This window comes from Ranitomeya imitator, chromosome 1, assembly GCF_032444005.1.
Source record: "Ranitomeya imitator isolate aRanImi1 chromosome 1, aRanImi1.pri, whole genome shotgun sequence".
NCBI classification, from domain to species: Eukaryota; Metazoa; Chordata; class Amphibia; order Anura; family Dendrobatidae; genus Ranitomeya; species Ranitomeya imitator.
The window spans coordinates 576,885,731-576,903,476 of NC_091282.1; the positions used below are offsets into that span (position 1 = coordinate 576,885,731).

General features: G+C 39.9%; 1 protein-coding gene across 1 annotated transcript in view; it reads left to right on the plus strand.

The window, feature by feature from the left end:
* PTBP1 (polypyrimidine tract binding protein 1) overlaps window positions 1-17,306 on the plus strand; it is a 40,126-nt gene extending 22,820 nt beyond the window's left edge. Inside the window, exons 6-15 of the mRNA XM_069767848.1 lie at window positions 3,933-4,103; window positions 5,921-6,031; window positions 6,124-6,295; window positions 7,459-7,530; window positions 8,142-8,272; window positions 12,968-13,001; window positions 14,228-14,320; window positions 14,413-14,629; window positions 14,728-14,805; window positions 14,883-17,306. Of these exons, the coding sequence (XP_069623949.1) occupies window positions 3,933-4,103; window positions 5,921-6,031; window positions 6,124-6,295; window positions 7,459-7,530; window positions 8,142-8,272; window positions 12,968-13,001; window positions 14,228-14,320; window positions 14,413-14,629; window positions 14,728-14,805; window positions 14,883-15,015 (1,212 nt within the window). The 3' untranslated portion in view covers window positions 15,016-17,306. The remainder of the gene's footprint in view (window positions 1-3,932; window positions 4,104-5,920; window positions 6,032-6,123; window positions 6,296-7,458; window positions 7,531-8,141; window positions 8,273-12,967; window positions 13,002-14,227; window positions 14,321-14,412; window positions 14,630-14,727; window positions 14,806-14,882) is intronic.
* Window positions 17,307-17,746: the final 440 nt, after the last annotated feature.

Consider the following 17,746-nt stretch of genomic DNA (forward strand, 5'->3'; position numbering starts at 1 on the left):
TCCATAACGTGTGCACACAGCCTAAAGGCCAAAATATTATATTCGTTACAATAAAAATCCTGAATTGTAGTTTTGTTCACTCTGCCTCCCATAAATTAGAATAGAAAGCAATCAAAAAATTGTCGTGTGAATGAAAATGGTACCATAAGTCAAATTGTCCCACGGTAATTTTAAATATAGCACCTACATATTCTGCAGAACTTTGCATTAGAGGTGACTTGTACAGACAATAGACAATACAGCAGAACCATAAACACAGATCAAATAGATACCAAGGGGAGTGAGGGCCCTGCTCGCAAGCTCACAAACTGAGGAAAAGGGGAGACCCGAGAGGTGGATGGTAACAATTGCTTTTGTCTGGACCAGCCATAGTGTAAGAATCGGGTGTTCATGTAAAGCTGCATGAACTGGTTGTCAGCCTAAGTATGTAACAGTACAGACAGAGGGCAATTAGATGCATAACATGTATGGGAACATGATGCGAGGAACCTTTTTTATGGTATAAATTTTTTGAATGGGCCAGTTATGTTAATGCGTTGAGGCGGTAGGCCAGTCTGAACAAATGCGTTTTTAGGGCACGCTTAAAACTGTGGGGATTAATCATATTAACCTGGGTTGTGCATTCCAAAGAATTGGAGCAGCGCGTGAAGTCTTGGAGGCGGGAATGGTAGGTTCTAATTATTGAGGATGTTAAGCTCAGGCCATTAGCAGAACAGATAGCACGGGTAGGGTGGTAGCCTGAGACCAGTCACATGACTGTAGTCTATTTTTCCTTATTTTGGCTGTCTAATATGGCGGGGGTTTTTTTTTTTTTTTGCAATAAAAATCATCTTTTAGTGCAGGACAGCAGCCAAAAAGCCAGACATATATCTGTAATCACACAGTCCCTAAGAATAGTCACCTAATCACTTACACTGCACAAAGAACAGCGTAAAAATAAATCAATTCTTCCCCCTGCTTTTTGACTTCATTCTGCCTCCCAAAGATTGCACTAAAGCTCAGCTCACATTTATCCTGCTCTCTACGCTGAGTGTTGGGGTTTCTATTTAAGTGTCTGAAATACTTGATTCAGATGTAACCACCAATGAAGATTTTTTTTTTTTTTTTTTTCCAATGAGGTAGATGGAGACTCTGTGGATGTAATCTGGCTGTGACCAGGCTTCTTAAAGTGCAGTCCACCACAGTTTTGTGCACTTCTGAAAAGGACACCACTGAAGAGGCCACACTGAGTCCAGAGTAACTCTGCTGCCTCATTATAGTGATCCCTCTAGGGTTTCATCTGACTAATGTCACAGACTTGGATGGAAACCCCAATGTAAGTGCTCAGCATAGAGCACAGGATAAGTGTGATCATAAATGTTATGGAAAAATTCCCAACCAAAGCTTTAACTAGAGCACTAAAAAGCAAGTCCCCCACTCAGGTCCTTCATGTGTCAATGGAAATGTAGAGGACTTAAACATTTTTTCCTAGTAAAAGGGCTATAGCCCCTCCTACTTCCTCTAACCTCAGCGCTGCCCCCCCCCTCCCAAAAAAAAATAAAATAAAAAATACTATGCCTGTGTGCCTATTCCACATGTTTGGCATATCTGCAACAATGACAGCCCGGTGAATATCCAGGTGCATAAGCTGGTGACTAGAACGTATTGGCACTAAAACAGCAGAATTTTGACTCCGCAACATCCATTGCTGCTTGTTTCTGGAAACCACACATGCAATCACTACACATGTAGATAAATTCCCAAGGGGTTATAATTTCCAAAATGGGGTCACTTGAGAGCAGATTCTGTTATTCTAGCGCACTAAGTGGCTACTATTGTTTAGCTTGCCAAAGTGTGGTATACACTGATTATTTTATTTATGTAAAGATACCTTAAATATTAATCTATTAAGGCTTGTTAAAATGGGACTTAAATGTAGGCACCTAAAATACTGTTCTAAATGTTGGTGATTCACAGATACTAGCTACTCAGCCAGAAGATTGCCAATTGAGACAGTGCCTTCATGACAGGCAGTGGTCATTTCTTGATTTTTTTTTTTTTTTTTTTTTTTTTTTTTTTTTTAACTCAAAATAGAAATCATTAGTGTCAGACAAATTTTTGTTGTGTGCATGGTATGTTTTTTTTTTTTTCTTAGTATTTATTGTTATAGAGCCATTTATTCCATGGCGCTTTACATGTGAGGAGGGGTATAATAAAAACAAGTACAATAATCTTAAACAATACAAGTCATAACTGGTACAGGAAAAGAGGACCCTGCCTGCGAAGGCTCACATTTAAAGGGCAGTCCCACACGTCCAGATAATTCCGGTACCGGAATTATCCGTGCCCATGCATTTCTGTGGCACACGTGTGCTGCCCGTGTGCCCACTGGGTACCACACGCACCGTGCAGGAGACAGCGCTAAAGTTTAGCGCTGTCCCCTGCATCTGGTGCTGAACCCACCGTTCATATCTTCTCTGCAGCAGCATTTGCTGTAGAGAAGATATGAATAATCGTGTGTAAAATCAAGATCCATGTCCCCACCCTCCTCCCTATAGGAGGTGGAGCCGCATATTCATGACTGTAATCGGCGGCCCCAAGTGACCGCTCATACAGTAGAAGGTGCTGCCAGGACAGGAAGCGGCGCCAGCCAGCCAGGGAGCCAGGTGAGTATTTTAAGAACAGCGGGGGGCACACAGGGCGTGGGGACATGGATCTTGATTTTACACACGATTATTCATATGTTCTCTACAGCAAATGCTGCTGCCGAGAAGATATGAATGGCGGGTTCAGCACCAGTGGGGGGGACAGCGCCTAATGTAGCGCTGTCTCCTGCACGGCACACGGACAACGTCTGTGTGCGGTACGTGTTTTACACGGATCCATTGATTTTAATGGGTCCGTGTAATCCGTGCGCTCCCACGGACACTGACATGCCTCAGTGTTTGGCACACGGAGACACGGTCCGCAAAAAATCAATGACATCTGCAGAGACAAAGTGATTTCACTTTGTCTACATGTCAGTGGCTCCGGTACGTGAGGAAGCTGTCACCTCACGTACCGGAGCCACTGACGTGTGAAACCGGCCAAACTAGAATAAGGGCCTGTAGGGATTCCAAGGGACAGCTGACATGGAGCGGGGGCACCACATTGCATTCTAGGGTGCCAACCGCCACCATCGGGTGGGATGCCAGCTAAATAGGGTCCTATAAGGGCCAGCCTAGGCATAAATGCACCAGCAATGGATCTGTATTCTGATATTTGGCATTATTGTGGGCTTATTCTAGAAAGAGAAATATTTTTGGAAGGGTGTTTTTTCCTTTTTATATTTTAATCAATATTATTAATTTTTAAATAGGTAATGACTTTTTTTATAGGGTTTTTTGGGGGTTTGCTCATATTTCTACATTCGGCAGCTATGCCTTTTTTTTCTTTTCCCATGTGAAAATGTAAAATTTTTGGCAAAATGTAGTTTTTTTGCTTCACTGACCAATAATATAAAATTCTGTGACATTTCATGACAACCAGTTGGTGTCCCGCAATCACGTGACTGGGTCACCGATAGGATTTCTGGCGCACTTACCAGAAGCACAAGTTAAATGCCTCTGTCAGAGATTGACTGTACCATTTAACAGGTTAACAACTGCAGGGGGATTGCAATTCCACCCACAGCTGTTAGAGGCACACATCAGCTGTTCAAAACGGCTGACGTGCTGGGAAAGATGTGGGCTCAGTGCTGGAGCGCACATCAAAGGGAGGAATTCTGACGTGGGCATACTATTACGCCTGTTATCGGAAATGGGTTAATAAGTGATATTAATGGTGTATTAAGTGTGCTGACTCGCTGCTATTTCTAATGCATGTTATGATGGGGCTTATTGTAATGTTATTGCCCAGGTCTTAACAGTGAAGTGAGTTATAATTATTACTTTTTTTTTTTTTCTCTCCTCTAGAGGGTACAGGCAGCTCTGCTGGCTGTGAACTCTGTACAGCCTACTAGTGTTGCACTCTCAGCTGCTGCTACTACGCTGGATGCAGGCATGGGTGTATCGGGGCAGAGTCCAGTTCTGAGAATAATTGTGGAAAATCTGTTTTATCCAGTTACACTTGATGTCTTGCATCAGGTAGGTTTGTGTTTAAGATGGATATATATTACTAGCTATTGAACCCGTTCTACGCCCGGGTGGCGAGCATTTATATTCGTATATGGTCTCCATCCTGTCATGTGCTGCTCCATCCTGCGCCCCCTTTCTGTCATGTGCTGCACCCATCCTGCGCCCCCTTTCTTTCATGTGCTGCTCCCATCCTGCATCCCCATCCTGTCATGTGCTGCTCCCATCCATATGCCCCATACGCTGCTCCATAAAGGTTTATGGCCCCCATCAGGTGGCGTAAGTAACAAATAGCTGTGGCATGAAGTGCCACAGCTTCATGGCACAGCAATTTGTTACTTACGCTACCTGATTCTTTTCCGGCGCCATTGTCTTGCTCCTCCTGGTGCCGGAATCGGCGCCTGCGCAGTCCGCGCTTTCCGGCGCCGTTTTCTTGAAGACACACTGCTGTGTCTTCAAGAAAATGGCGCCGGAAAGCACGGACTGCGCAGGCGCCGATTCCGGCACCAGGAGGAGCAAGACAATGGCGCCCGAAAGGAATAGCGTAAGTAAAAACTTGCTATGGTGGCGGATTATTTGCATAATCAGGGCACAAATATGTAGATGGCGTCCCCGTGCTCCCGACCCCCTGCTCTCGGCGGCATTTTTTTCTATAATTTAACGCTAGGAGAGTCGCGCCTGCGCAGTCTATTAAGGCTTCGGACAGAGTGACGCTCTAAGCGTTAAGATTTCCCCTGTAACCAGGGCTATTATATTGGCCTAAGTTGTGGCAGGTGGAGATGGAACACATCTGGACCAATGTTGGTCTATAGGGCTGTGCATGTCAGATTTTTTTTTTTTTTTTAACCTGTCGATCTAAGGACATAAAAATGGCTGCATGTCCGTTTAATTTCTATATTCCAACCGCTCTCTCCTATAGGCCAATGAGTGTTTGGAAATCACTGATTTGTTGACAGGAGTGCAGTTGAATTTCTACACACTATATGGATATGAATACTTTTCTGCCCAATAATGACAAAAGTATTCTAGGAGTGATTACTTCTATTGGCTAACCAGAAAATAAGCCAATAAAGGTATCACTCCTAAAATTGTCATCATTGGGCAGAAAATTATTTACATCGATTTTTCTGGCTAATGCAGTACCACAATGCAATTGGTTATTGTACGTCATTACACACTGGAGAAATTTTGTTCTCCATTTTCTCTTGTGCAGATTCTCTCCTCTGAGAGAATTGGCCAACTATGCTGACAATCTGACCAAACTGCAGATTTCGCATGATGCTCTGAATCTGGCAGTCTGCAAGCGCATTTACAGTGGAAATGCAGCATCCTAGCTGCATAGCAGATCTGACTGGGTCTCCTATGACCAAGTGACCCCAACCAATGACCACCTAGGATTGGGTGGTTGTGGAAAAATCCCTTCTAAGGGTATGTGCACACGTTCAGGTTTTTTCGCGATAAAAACGTGATGCAACCGCAGACATATGCATCTTATCATTTAGAATGCATTATGCAATTTTTGTGCGCATTATGCAATTTTTGTGCACATGATGCGTTTTTTTTTCTGCAAAAACGCATCGCGGTAAAAGCAGCATGTTCATTAGCTTTGTGGATTTTCTGTGTTTTTCCTGCTATTCTATGCATTTGTGACAACGCGTCAAACGCATGCGGATTTCTGGCAGAAATGTCCAGGTTTTTGTCAGGAAAATTTCTGCAAGAAATCCTGACGTGTGCACCTACCCTAATAGATCTTTGTATGTATCAATCCTCTGAAAAAATGCAATAATGGAGGCAGCACACCTATTAAACTTTTTTTTTATTTTCCCCAGATATTTTCTAAATTTGGAACTGTACTTAAAATAATAACATTTACAAAGAACAATCAGTTTCAGGCACTTTTGCAGTATTCTGATCCTATAAGTGCCCAACATGCCAAACTGGTAAGTTGCATTTTAATTTAACCAAAATGGTTTAGACTGAGGTGCAGAGTTTCATGCAAAACCCAGGCTTTCACCTTTTTTCTTCCGTTTAGTCCCTTGACGGCCAGAACATCTATAACGCTTGCTGTACACTCAGAATTGACTTTTCAAAACTCACAAGCCTTAATGTGAAATACAACAACGATAAAAGTAGAGATTACACACGCCCTGATCTGCCATCTGGTGATGGACAGCCTTCGTTGGATCAAACCATTGCTGCCTTTGGTGAGAATGCCCGTTCCTTTGCTTACACTGCAGCTTGTTATAATGAAACTTTTTTTTTGTTAAATTCTGATCACTTCAATAATCCAAAGCCAAGTTCCAACAAAGTATTTAACCCCTTAAGGACCAGGGGTTGTGATTTTGTTTTGTTTGTTCTTTCTTATAACAGTTCACTAAATGCTATAAGTGACTTGCCATTGTCATTCTCCAGGTCATTAAGAGTTTGTACATGCCAAACATGTCTAGGTTTTTAAGTTGTGAAAAAAATCCCAAATTTTTTTTTATGTAAACAAAGTTGCTATTTTCCGACACCCATAGAATCACCTTTTTTGGGATTAGATATAGATGTGTATAATTTCTTCATGCTGATCTGACTTTTTTTTAATTTTTTTTTTTTTTTACCATTTTGGTGTAGATACGATATTTTGATCACCATTTTATTGTAATGTTGCAGCAACCAAAATAATTCAGGCGTTTTTTTTTTTTTTTTTTTTCCTTCCCCTTGCTATATCGTTTACCTATTTAGTTTAATCCTTTTTGTATATTGATTGGGTGACTTTGGACATGGCGATACCAAATGTGTATTTAATTTTTCTTTAATGATTTTATTTTGAATACGGCAAAATGGGTGATTTGAACATAGCTAGATTGTTTTTTTTTTTTGTTTTTTTTTTTCCCTACTTCAATAGTCTCCATAAGAAACTAAAAGCTGAGATCATTCAATTGTTTGTGCTACATAGAGCAGAGCTGCAGCTTTGCTCTTTGTAGCATAAATGCTCACTTGCTATGAGCACTGACCGCTGGGCGGCACTCATAACAATCCAGCAATGACAACCACAGGGATCTCCTGCAGACTCCATGTTAAGCCATCCCATCAGCAACTTGTGGTCATGTGACACAGGTGCTGATGGGTGGGGTTATTGACTTGCTTCTAGCATGTTAAATGCTGCTTTCAGTTTATCAGCATTTGACATGTCAACAGCCGCAGGTGAACCACAATTCCACCCATGGCTGTTAGAGCTGAACAGATCAGCTGTCTTGGGCCAGAAATGGCCCAGGGTTATCACCGGAGCCCACACCAAACAGGCATCCAAGGGGTTAAAAGGGGGCACCTTGTTGTATAGATGCTTGAATTCTAAAAATTCTTAAACTTTCTTGATTATCAGGAGCACCTGGACTGATTTCTGCCAACCCATATGCTACTGCTGGGTTTCCTCCTGCCTTTGCAATCCCACAAGGTAAGGGTGTGTCTATACGTGACCGTATAACCTTCCTTGACTTCAGTGCAATGTTTTATTACTCCTTGTAATATTGATGTAGCAATTGCATGACTCTTATTGTATAAGTCTTGGGAACCAGCATATTTGTCTACTGGTTCCACTTTCATTCTGATTGGGGAGGTACTGAACTTGTTTCGTTTAGTGCATGATAAAATGGCCTCTAAAGCAATAAAAGGATCTAAAGTGACTGCTTCAGTTTTACTGTTCTATTAAGCTTTCTATTTGGTTGGAAGACTATTTTGTATTGAGTAAACTTATTGCAAGGGATTCCACACGCTTATAGATCAATGACCTAAACCTACATTTCTTTATGGAGATCCAACTACTTAACCCCAATCAAGCCAAAAAGGCAAAAGTTGTGATGCTAAGCAGTCTACGGACAGCTTTATATTGGCTTCTTTTTGAGGAATGTATGATCAACCTCTGGGACTTTTTTAAAACTTGCAAGCTTCTCCCTTTATACACTGTAAACTTTGCCACGGAGTTAAGGTTTGTGTTTGTAGAAGTATCTTGAGTTCATTACATTGGAGTGACTTTTTTTTTTTTTTTCCTTCCCACCTATCTGCCAGGTGTCCATGGAACACTTGCACCCCTTGCACTTCCAACAGCAGCTGCAGCAGCAGCCGCTAGCAGGCTTGGCATCCCTGGTCTAGGGATTCCTGGAAACTCTGTCCTTCTGGTTAGCAACCTTAGCCCAGAGGTTAGTTGCATTTCTATTGTCCAATGGCTTTATGTATAATAGCTGCATGAGGATGAGATGTACAGTGATCAGTTCTCTGGTTTGTTAAAGTAGCCTGTTTAAAATCCCAAATGCTCCATGAACAAAGGCTTTATTTAATAGCATGATATAGCACAATACTCATGTACAGAAATATGCAGTTAAGATATAAAGGGCTATTCCAATCTCAAAGATCCTACCCTAATATATAGTAGGTGTAATATTAGCAAATGCCTCCCAATTCGAAATAAACACCAAACTAGTCTAGTCCTAAACAACTTAGACTACCATTCCCACATGACAATAAATGTGGAGAAAAAGAAGCGATCCCATATATAGCAACATAAACAATTTTTATTATGAACAATATTAAAACAAGTAATGCCGTAGGGGACACCACAGATTGCCAAATCATCAAAGAAGGCCCTGTGTGGATACAATCAAAGAAGGACCACAGACATCTATATGGCTGGTATAGTTGATACACAAAATGGTAGTATATCACAATAAATGTTAGGGATATAACAATCAAATCCAATTGGACTCTCAATTATACAATTACTAATAGATTTTTATCCTCATATCCGCCTTCCAGTAATAAACCACATACAAGTAATCCTATTAATCCAACCTAAGATATAAAGTCATGTGGCTTTCATACACCATATTGAACCACATATAAAGTGTATATATAGGGCTTTTACATCGAATAGAAAGAGTACTGGATAAGGTGCTCGTGGTGTCCCCTCACCCCGACGCGCGTCAAACGCCCCCGGAAGAAGGCGGCGAAATGCATGTCAAGGTGAGGGAACACCACAAGCACCTTATCGTACTCTTTCTATTCAAGGTAAAAGCCCTATTTACTCACTGCCTTTAGAAGAACTTTACTTTTTATGTGGTTCAATATTGTGTATGAGCCTCATGGCTTTATATCTTGGGTTGGATTAATAAGATTACTTATGTGGTTTATTACTGGAGGTGGATATGAGGATAAAAATCTTAGTAATTGTATAATTTTTGAGAGTCCAGTTGGTTTTGATGGTTATATCCCTAATGTTTGTTGTGATATACTACCATTTTGCGTATCAACTATACTAGCCATATAGATGTCTGTGGTCCTTCTTTTGATTGTATCCACACAGGGCCTGCTTTGATTTGGCAATTTGTGGTGTCCCCTACGGCATTACTTGCTTTTTTACCTTTTAAATGTTTTAATATTGTACATAATAAAAATTTGTTATGTTGCTATATATGGGATCGCTTCTTTTTCTCCACACTTATTGTCATGTGGGAATGGTAGTCCAATTCGAAATGTAGTGTAGTTTTTCTGACTTGCTATGTCTTTCCTCATGGCATTGCAGGACCTTGGGTATCCATGGTTAAAACCACTAGCAACTAGCTAACTCAAATTCAGTGGTTGTAACCGTGGATACACAAGGTCCTACAATGCTGGCACATGAGGAAAGGCCTAATCAGAAACTATACAACATTTTTGAATTTGAGAATACGACTACTACATATTGAGATTGCATCTTAAAGACGGGAATGTTTTTTTTTTTTTTTTTTTTTTGGTTAAAGCAAACCAGTCATTAGGATTTTGCTAAAAACCCTACAGTATCAGGTTGGCGTTGCTACACTGATTAAATGATACCTGGGTTGACTAACTCCATCTTGTAGTTGTTTAATCTAATTTAGGGAACTTGTCAGCAGGATTGTGCACAGTAACCCACAGTGTCAGGTTGGCACCGTTATACTGATTAAAATGATACCTGGGTTGATGAAATCTGTCTTGTGGTTTAATCTGTATTTTGTAGTTTTCAGTTAGAGATTCTTGTTCTGTGGGGGTCTTTATGTGATGCTCTGCTTACATCTGCTTGATCTGTATGGCTTATGCCAGGTCACCGATCCCTCACTGACGTGCCCCCTATTTTATATACTGAATATAATATGGTGTGAATAGGATTTTTCTTTTAAATACTTCAGCAGGCGGTGGGACCTGTGTTGCAGCATGATCGCATCTATATTTAATTTTGCTTGGTGATAATAAATTTATTTGTCAAAATTGCATCGGCTGTGCCTGCGCAGTAGCATAATTCTGAACATGATGGATGCTACTGTGCAGGTGCCATCTTGGTGGAGCTTTTTTTTTTTTTTTTTTTTTTTTCAAAGTGGTGCCACCTGCGCAGTAGCATCCATCAGATTGCCAATCGATGCTACTCTGCAGACATGGCCAGCACCATGGAGGTTTTTTTTTCTCTAAGAAATTTGATCACTTAAATAAAACAGATATTATAGATACAATCACACTACAGCTTAGGCACCTGCCTTCTGAATGTGGGTTTTTTTTTTTTTTTTTTCTTCTTCCCCCAAGCCCACAATATTAACTGCAATATTTATAATAAAGTTATTGATCCTTCAGTGACCTGCGTCCTGTCATTTAAGCCACAATAATTAAAATTAGTCCAGAAAGCGCCAAATAAAGCCCTGCCCACAGGCTACCACGAAGCACGAGAATGTCATTAACTGAACTTAAAAAAAAAAAAATTAAACCACAAGACTTCGTCAACCGAGGTATCATTTTATACATCTTTATTGGTGGAAACAAATAAGAGTACTTTGAAAGTGGTGTACTTATGATTTATATTTTACCAATAAATTTGGCTGACAGAAGTTTGTCTGCTGTAACAAAAAAAGCCCTGTGCTCTATTACTCAGGAGGAGCATCTGGCTTTGATCTTCAGCTTCATATTTTTTTTTTTATACCCATTACTTGCACATATTCTTCTTTTTAGTTGCCTCAAAAACTAGTTTACAGCAAATAATATAGGTACCAGGGCGACATTTATTCGCATCACTTTAATCGGTGCAACAGCACCAACCTGACAGTGTCAAGTATACCGATGACAATGCCGATGACTGGTTTGCTTAAAGTCTACTTGTGCAAATTTAAACCATGAGCATGCCCTTGAATAAAAGAATATACAATCAATACATACACTATATTAGAAAATATTCAGACAATGTACAAATGAGAAGTCTACACATTGTCCTGTCAGCGCAATGGAAGTATAGAGAAGGATTACATTAAGAAATTAGGAATAATTATTGTATTACTTAAGGTATTTCGTAAAGACATGGTAATCAGTATCCAAAAAGTGTGAGCACTCCAAGAGTGAAAAAATAAACATACAACACCTGGGTATGAACAGGCATTAAGTGTAATTTGGTATGTAAAATACAAGTATCATAGTCAAGGCTGTGATGGTCTAGGATAGACCTGATCAGTGGCTATCCTTTCACTTTCCACAATGCCTATTAACCACCCACCAAAATGAGTCGTGTTAGTTCATACTATTGTTTTGAGGGATGCCCCAATCATGCAGCATCACTTTATCAAAGCTACAAGAGCTGACCATTTAATTTCAAAAGCGCAAGACACAGGACATGTCAATTGTGCTGTAATGCCACAGGTGGTTGTTGCTTTTCGTGACCCATTTCCTGACCCCACTTGAGATGACTTTGGGCTTAACATTCTGAGCCAGAGTAGTGGGTAGCTATGACTTTATCAATTTTTATGCTTACCCCCAAATGCCAACATAGTCTAGTTAATTCTGTTCTAACTCGTGATAATTCTGTTCTAACTCGTGATGTTAGTGTACATATTGTGATTAATGGCAACAGATCAGTAATTGTTCAGACTTCCAGTGTGCTAGTTAATACAGAAAGGATTGATCTGATATTTTTTTTTTTTTTGTTTTTTACTCCTGTCCTCCATAACTTCCTTTCACATGTCACTGACATGTCAGAATTTTATATTGACTTCCTTAAGTGAGTTATGAACCTAACTTTTTTACCTCGGAGTAAATAGCATGGGGGGATGAGAAGATACAACCTTCAGTTTTACCTTTTTACTAACAAGACTCTCTACTATATTTACTTCATAGATGCTGATTTCTTCATATAGGTGGAGACAATATTCTAGTGCTCAGGTTTTGTGTAATGCTAGCATTAAAAAAGTCAGCCTAGAATACAAAGTGCAAATGTTTTGATTGTATTATAGCTCTCCTTTTTGGGGGGGTTTGGTTAGGAAGCATGGGTGTCTAGATTATATTAATGCAGTTTCCCAGTTTTGTGGTAAGCTGTGAACAAGCTGAATGGTAGAGCAATGTTATGGTTACACAATGTGTGGATATTGTCTCAGACTATAGATTATTTTTTTTTCTTCTCAATGTATCACTTCTCATAATAAACCTATTTAGTAACTGTCTTTAAAACATTTAATCTAGAAGACTTTTAAATCTTGTGTACTTGTTTCTTATATATTTACTGACCTGTTTTTTGCTACTTTTTTTTCTTTTCCTCCCATCCCCCTTCTTGTTTTTATACCTTGATCCGGAATTTCTTTGCCAACTGACTGCACGGCAACTTCTGCTTCCTGTTGTGCTTGAAACAAAAACCATAAACTATCCCTTCCAAAAAAATAAAAACCCAAACACCCTGCTGTCCGGATCCAACCTATCCTTCAAATATTAACCACCTTGAATATCATCCGTCAACTGCTCCTACCACTCCTCCGGTGACACCTTCCTCGTGGACCATTTCTGCAAGCTGTGCTCTTCCCTCGGCTCCTTTTCTCTACCCCTGTCCCTCCGCTGCCTTGCTCTGCTGTTCTCTAAAGAGAGTTACACCCCAATGCCTATTTATTCTTTTCGGTATGTTTCGCACTTTATTACTATTCAGTTTTTCCATTTGTTTGGGTGGGTCCTGCATGCATTTTTATTCTGGTTGTGCTGGGTGGGTATTTTACATTAAAGGTGCAGTTTTACATTTACCCGTCTAGAATATTTTGGTGTGCATTGGCATGTTTAAGACTGGTTGTGAAACTAACTTTCAGTGGCATGCAGAGTTGGTTTATGCCCCTTTTTTATTTAAAGAGGGTTTTGTATGTGTGCCAATGTTAAATGTTGGCTTAAGAAAATGAATACATGGTACATATAGGACACCATTCCACTCCTCCTCCCCAGCACTGGAGTGGTGCTACTAACACAAGATCCTTGACCCTAGTAGTATACGTAATGGCAACTGATGCTGCTTCAGTCTGTCATCTTGTGACCTAAACTTCTGACAGATGAGGTAACTGTCACAAGCTCTGTGCAAATCCAGGAGAGCCTTGTTCTGACTCTCATAGACTTACATTGAGTAGTGACTTCTGGTTCATTCAGTAACCCTAAATGATCTGGCAGAAGACTAACAGAGCAGTGCTGAGAACAGATGAAGTTGACTGCTGGTGCTTGGGTTAGTGTCACCACTCCTGCAGTAAGGGTACCGTCACACAGTGGCATTTTGATTGCTACGACGGCACGATTCGTAACGTTCCAGCGATATCCTTACGATCTCCCTGTGTCTGACACACTCCTGCGATCAGGGACCCTGCTGAGAATCGTACGTCGTAGCAGATCGTTTGAAACTTTCTTTCGTCGTCTAGTGTCCCGCTGTGGCGGCACGATCGCATGGTGTAACAAAGGTGTGCACGATATTGTATACGATGTGCGCATAGTAACCAACAGCTTCTACATTGCAAATACGTCGTGAAGTTATCGCTCCAGCGTCGTGCATTGCGAAGTGTGACCGCAATCTACGACGCTGGAGCGATGCTGGAGCGTCACGGATCGTGCCGTCATAGCGACCAAAGTGCCACTGTGAGACGGTACCTTAACACTTACAAAAAAAAAAAAATCAGCTGGAGTGGTGCTTTAAAAAAAAAAAAACACCTTTTCTGTCTAAAATCCTGTGGGTTTTTTTTTTTTAAATTACTTTGATCAGTAAACCTATAAAACTAATTTGGCATGCCCACGGCACAGGTACTTTTGTGGGGAGACTTTAACAAATACACTTCTGCAAAAACTTCAGTAGTTTATCTGCTTGTTCTCCTTTTAAGGTGTATATGGGGATGTACACAGAGTGAAAATTCTCTTCAACAAGAAGGAGAATGCACTTGTTCAGATGGCTGATGGAAATCAAGCTCAGCTAGGTAAACTCTTCCTTTCCCCCGCCCCCATATTGTTTCAGAATAAGGGTGTATTTAATTCTTACTGTATATTTTACTCGCTCCCCACCTCACAGCAATGAGCCATTTAAATGGACAGAGACTGCATGGGAAGCCTCTTCGGATTACTCTATCCAAACATCAGTCTGTACAGTTGCCCAAAGAAGGACAAGAAGACCAGGGCTTAACAAAAGACTACACCAACTCTCCGCTCCATCGTTTTAAGAAACCAGGGTCCAAGAACTTCCAAAATATATTCCCTCCTTCTGCTACACTCCACCTCTCCAACATACCGTAAGATTTTAAATGTTTTTGGAATCTTGCTCCTATCACACTTGCTGTAAGAATGCCGTGAACATGGAGTAAAAATGTAAAATCTAATTTCTCTTTAGGCCATCTATAAGTGAAGAAGATATTAAGGGTCTGTTCTCAAATGATGGATGCACAGTCAAAGGCTTCAAATTTTTCCAGTAAGCTTTACTATTGCATGCAACTAGAGATTGGGGGAGGATAGATATATTTTATATTTTATTTTTTATATTCACAGGAAAGATCGCAAGATGGCTCTCATCCAGATGGGCTCAGTTGAAGAAGCAATAGAGTCAGTAATAGAACTTCACAACCATGATATGGGAGAAAATCATCATCTGCGAGTCTCATTTTCAAAGTCCACCATTTAACTTGTGGATGAAAGACTTTCCTCTCTTTGCAGGGTGACCTAATGTCGCAAAGGGCTCACTTCCATCATTCCAAATAAAAGCCACTTTATAGGATAGAAATGCAGCACTCAAGTGTCCTTGCATTCCATATTTTACTTAAGTTTTTTTTTTTCCTTAAAGACTGCAATGATAGCTGTGTATAGGATGGTGGCTGGATAATTCCCTGTACAGTTATGTGAACATATTAGTTAATGTTCAGCTTGCATGTCAGTTTTCATACTTGAGGACCAAATTATGAAGTTTCTGAGGCCAGCAGTAAATCTGATGTTACAGACTTGTCACAAACCACACCAAGCTTCTTGCACAGGTGTCTAGAGGACCATTTTTGAATACATACCTACCCAACACATAATTTTTTTTTTTTTTTTTTTATTCTGATACTGCTAATGGCAGTGAATGTTTATCTAATGTCACATGCATGCTGGCTGGCTTTATTTAGCCTTTACTTAATATTAACTTGTATCGTTTATTCACGGTAAATCAAATGCATACAATGTGTTTTACAGGCTGAGCACATCTACTGATAATCATTCCTGTACAATGCCAGACCAAAAGTTTTCCTTCTCAGACCTTTACACCTCTATACATTCACAATATTGGGCTGTATTTAGAAAGTCCTGGTTGTATGTGTTGGGTGGAACACTGCTGTACCCAATGTCTGTTCACTCTTAAATTGATGAACTTAAGTTTATTTCAGTCCTTTTGTGGTAGATATACATGACCTATTTGTATGTATCAAAAACCTAGGACCAACTTTATTGAAAAATCTGTGCCCATAAAGGTGGAATGTAAATGCTTTATCCTTAGTAAAGGGGTATTAATAGTGATGTGGTGCCACATGGACATAATGTTAGTTTAAACATTTAGGAATTGGTCTGACTTTTAGGCCTCCAGAAAAGTAAAAGATGGTGCAAACAATTTTGAAGTGCCTTTCACATGCTTACAAGAATTCTGACGGGGATCTCTAAAATTGGCAAGGCTGCTTAAAATCTGGCCGCAATGACAATCGTTCATTGTAATTGGTGAATACTTAACTAGTATCTTCTCCTGTATTGTAATTTCAATCGTGCTGGATTAGACACTTATATTATTCTGTCATGGCTAGAGTGCATTGTAGCATCTCACTGAGGTCTTATACTTAGACATTCAGCGTTCACAATTTCCCCTTTTCTAGAAAGTGCCTTTTATGTCACTTGACACCAGTGATATTGCTCCTCACTGAGTGCTTTGTGCTAAGGATGTGTCAGTCTTGAGTTGCAAAGTTTTACACTAGTGCCTTATCACTGCACTCACTACTTATGACATGTAGTGAGGAGCAAATGTGCTCATATAAGGCATTACCCAAGCATACTTTTGTGTGCCAACAGGGCCTTTGGTGTACTTAAAATTTTTTAGTGAATCCTGCAATTGCATGCCTTGTGACTTTCTAACAGCTGCAAGACATGCAGTTGTGGGGACTCTTTTACTTTTTTTTTATAACGTGCTTAAGTCAGCACACAATCCAGCTTGGATACCTCCTTATCTGAGCATATTTTCTTATCACTAATGGCATGTTTTTATGACTGTGCCATATATCTTGGCAAAGTGCTTTAGCAATTGAAACAGGATCTTGTGTTTAGCACAAATACTTTGCAGTTCATCCCATCAGTGGTTGTCAAGACTAGATTCTATTCATGAATTGTTGGGTAGTTTGACAGAACATCCATGACTTGATGTATTTGGTCTCGGTAAAGCAGGGCATGAATTAGTAGGAATTCTGTAAACAAGAAAAAGCAGCAAGATCAGCATTAGACCTAGTAAATAGGGTGGTGTGCTCCAGAGTTATTCATGCAGCTCTCCTTCCTACTTTTGTATATGGAGATACAAATACCATGAGAACTGCCTGTGTAATGATGTGGACATTGATTCTAATGACCCTCCTAGTATACTGTGCATTATACTCTATCAACATAATGTAAATATTTACCATTTTGTATACCTAAGTGCAAAAGCTGTAAAACATATATTCATTTTTTTTTATTAGTGGTAAATTGTATATTTTGATAACCTTTCAGAAAGATTTCAGTATTGTGGGGTGCGGAGATGGCAACTTAAGAAATCCATTACCTCTAATTATGTTTGTACGAAAGACAAATTAAAACTTATTTTATAAAAAAAAAATTTATACTTTTTCAGTAGGAGTTTACTCAATTTAAGCTTTCAGTTATCTGCCAGTGTATGGGCTTATAATAAACTTTTTCTGTTACTTCCTATCTTTTGTGAGTGATTTTCTTTTAGCTTGCTGTATTAGCTTAAGTCTCACACTTTTTAATGTGTTGCCTGTTATGCTATCCTGCGCGATAATATAGGTGAATTTAATGAAAATGTAGAATCCCTGTGGGTGGAGATAAGTGGAGGGGGAAAAAATAATAAATTACTGATAGGGGTTTGTTATAAATCTCCAAAAATAATGGAAGCAATGGAGAATATCCTCGTAAAGCAAATAGATGAAGCTGCGACTCAAGGAGAAGTCATTATTATGGGGGGACTTCAACTACCCTGAAATAGATTGGGGAACAGAAACCTGCAGTTCCAGCAAAGGTAATCAGTTTTTGACAACTATGAGAGACAATTACCTTTCACAACTGGTTCAGGACCCAACAAGAAAGGGGGCACTGCTAGACCTAATATTAACCAACAGGCCAGACGGCAT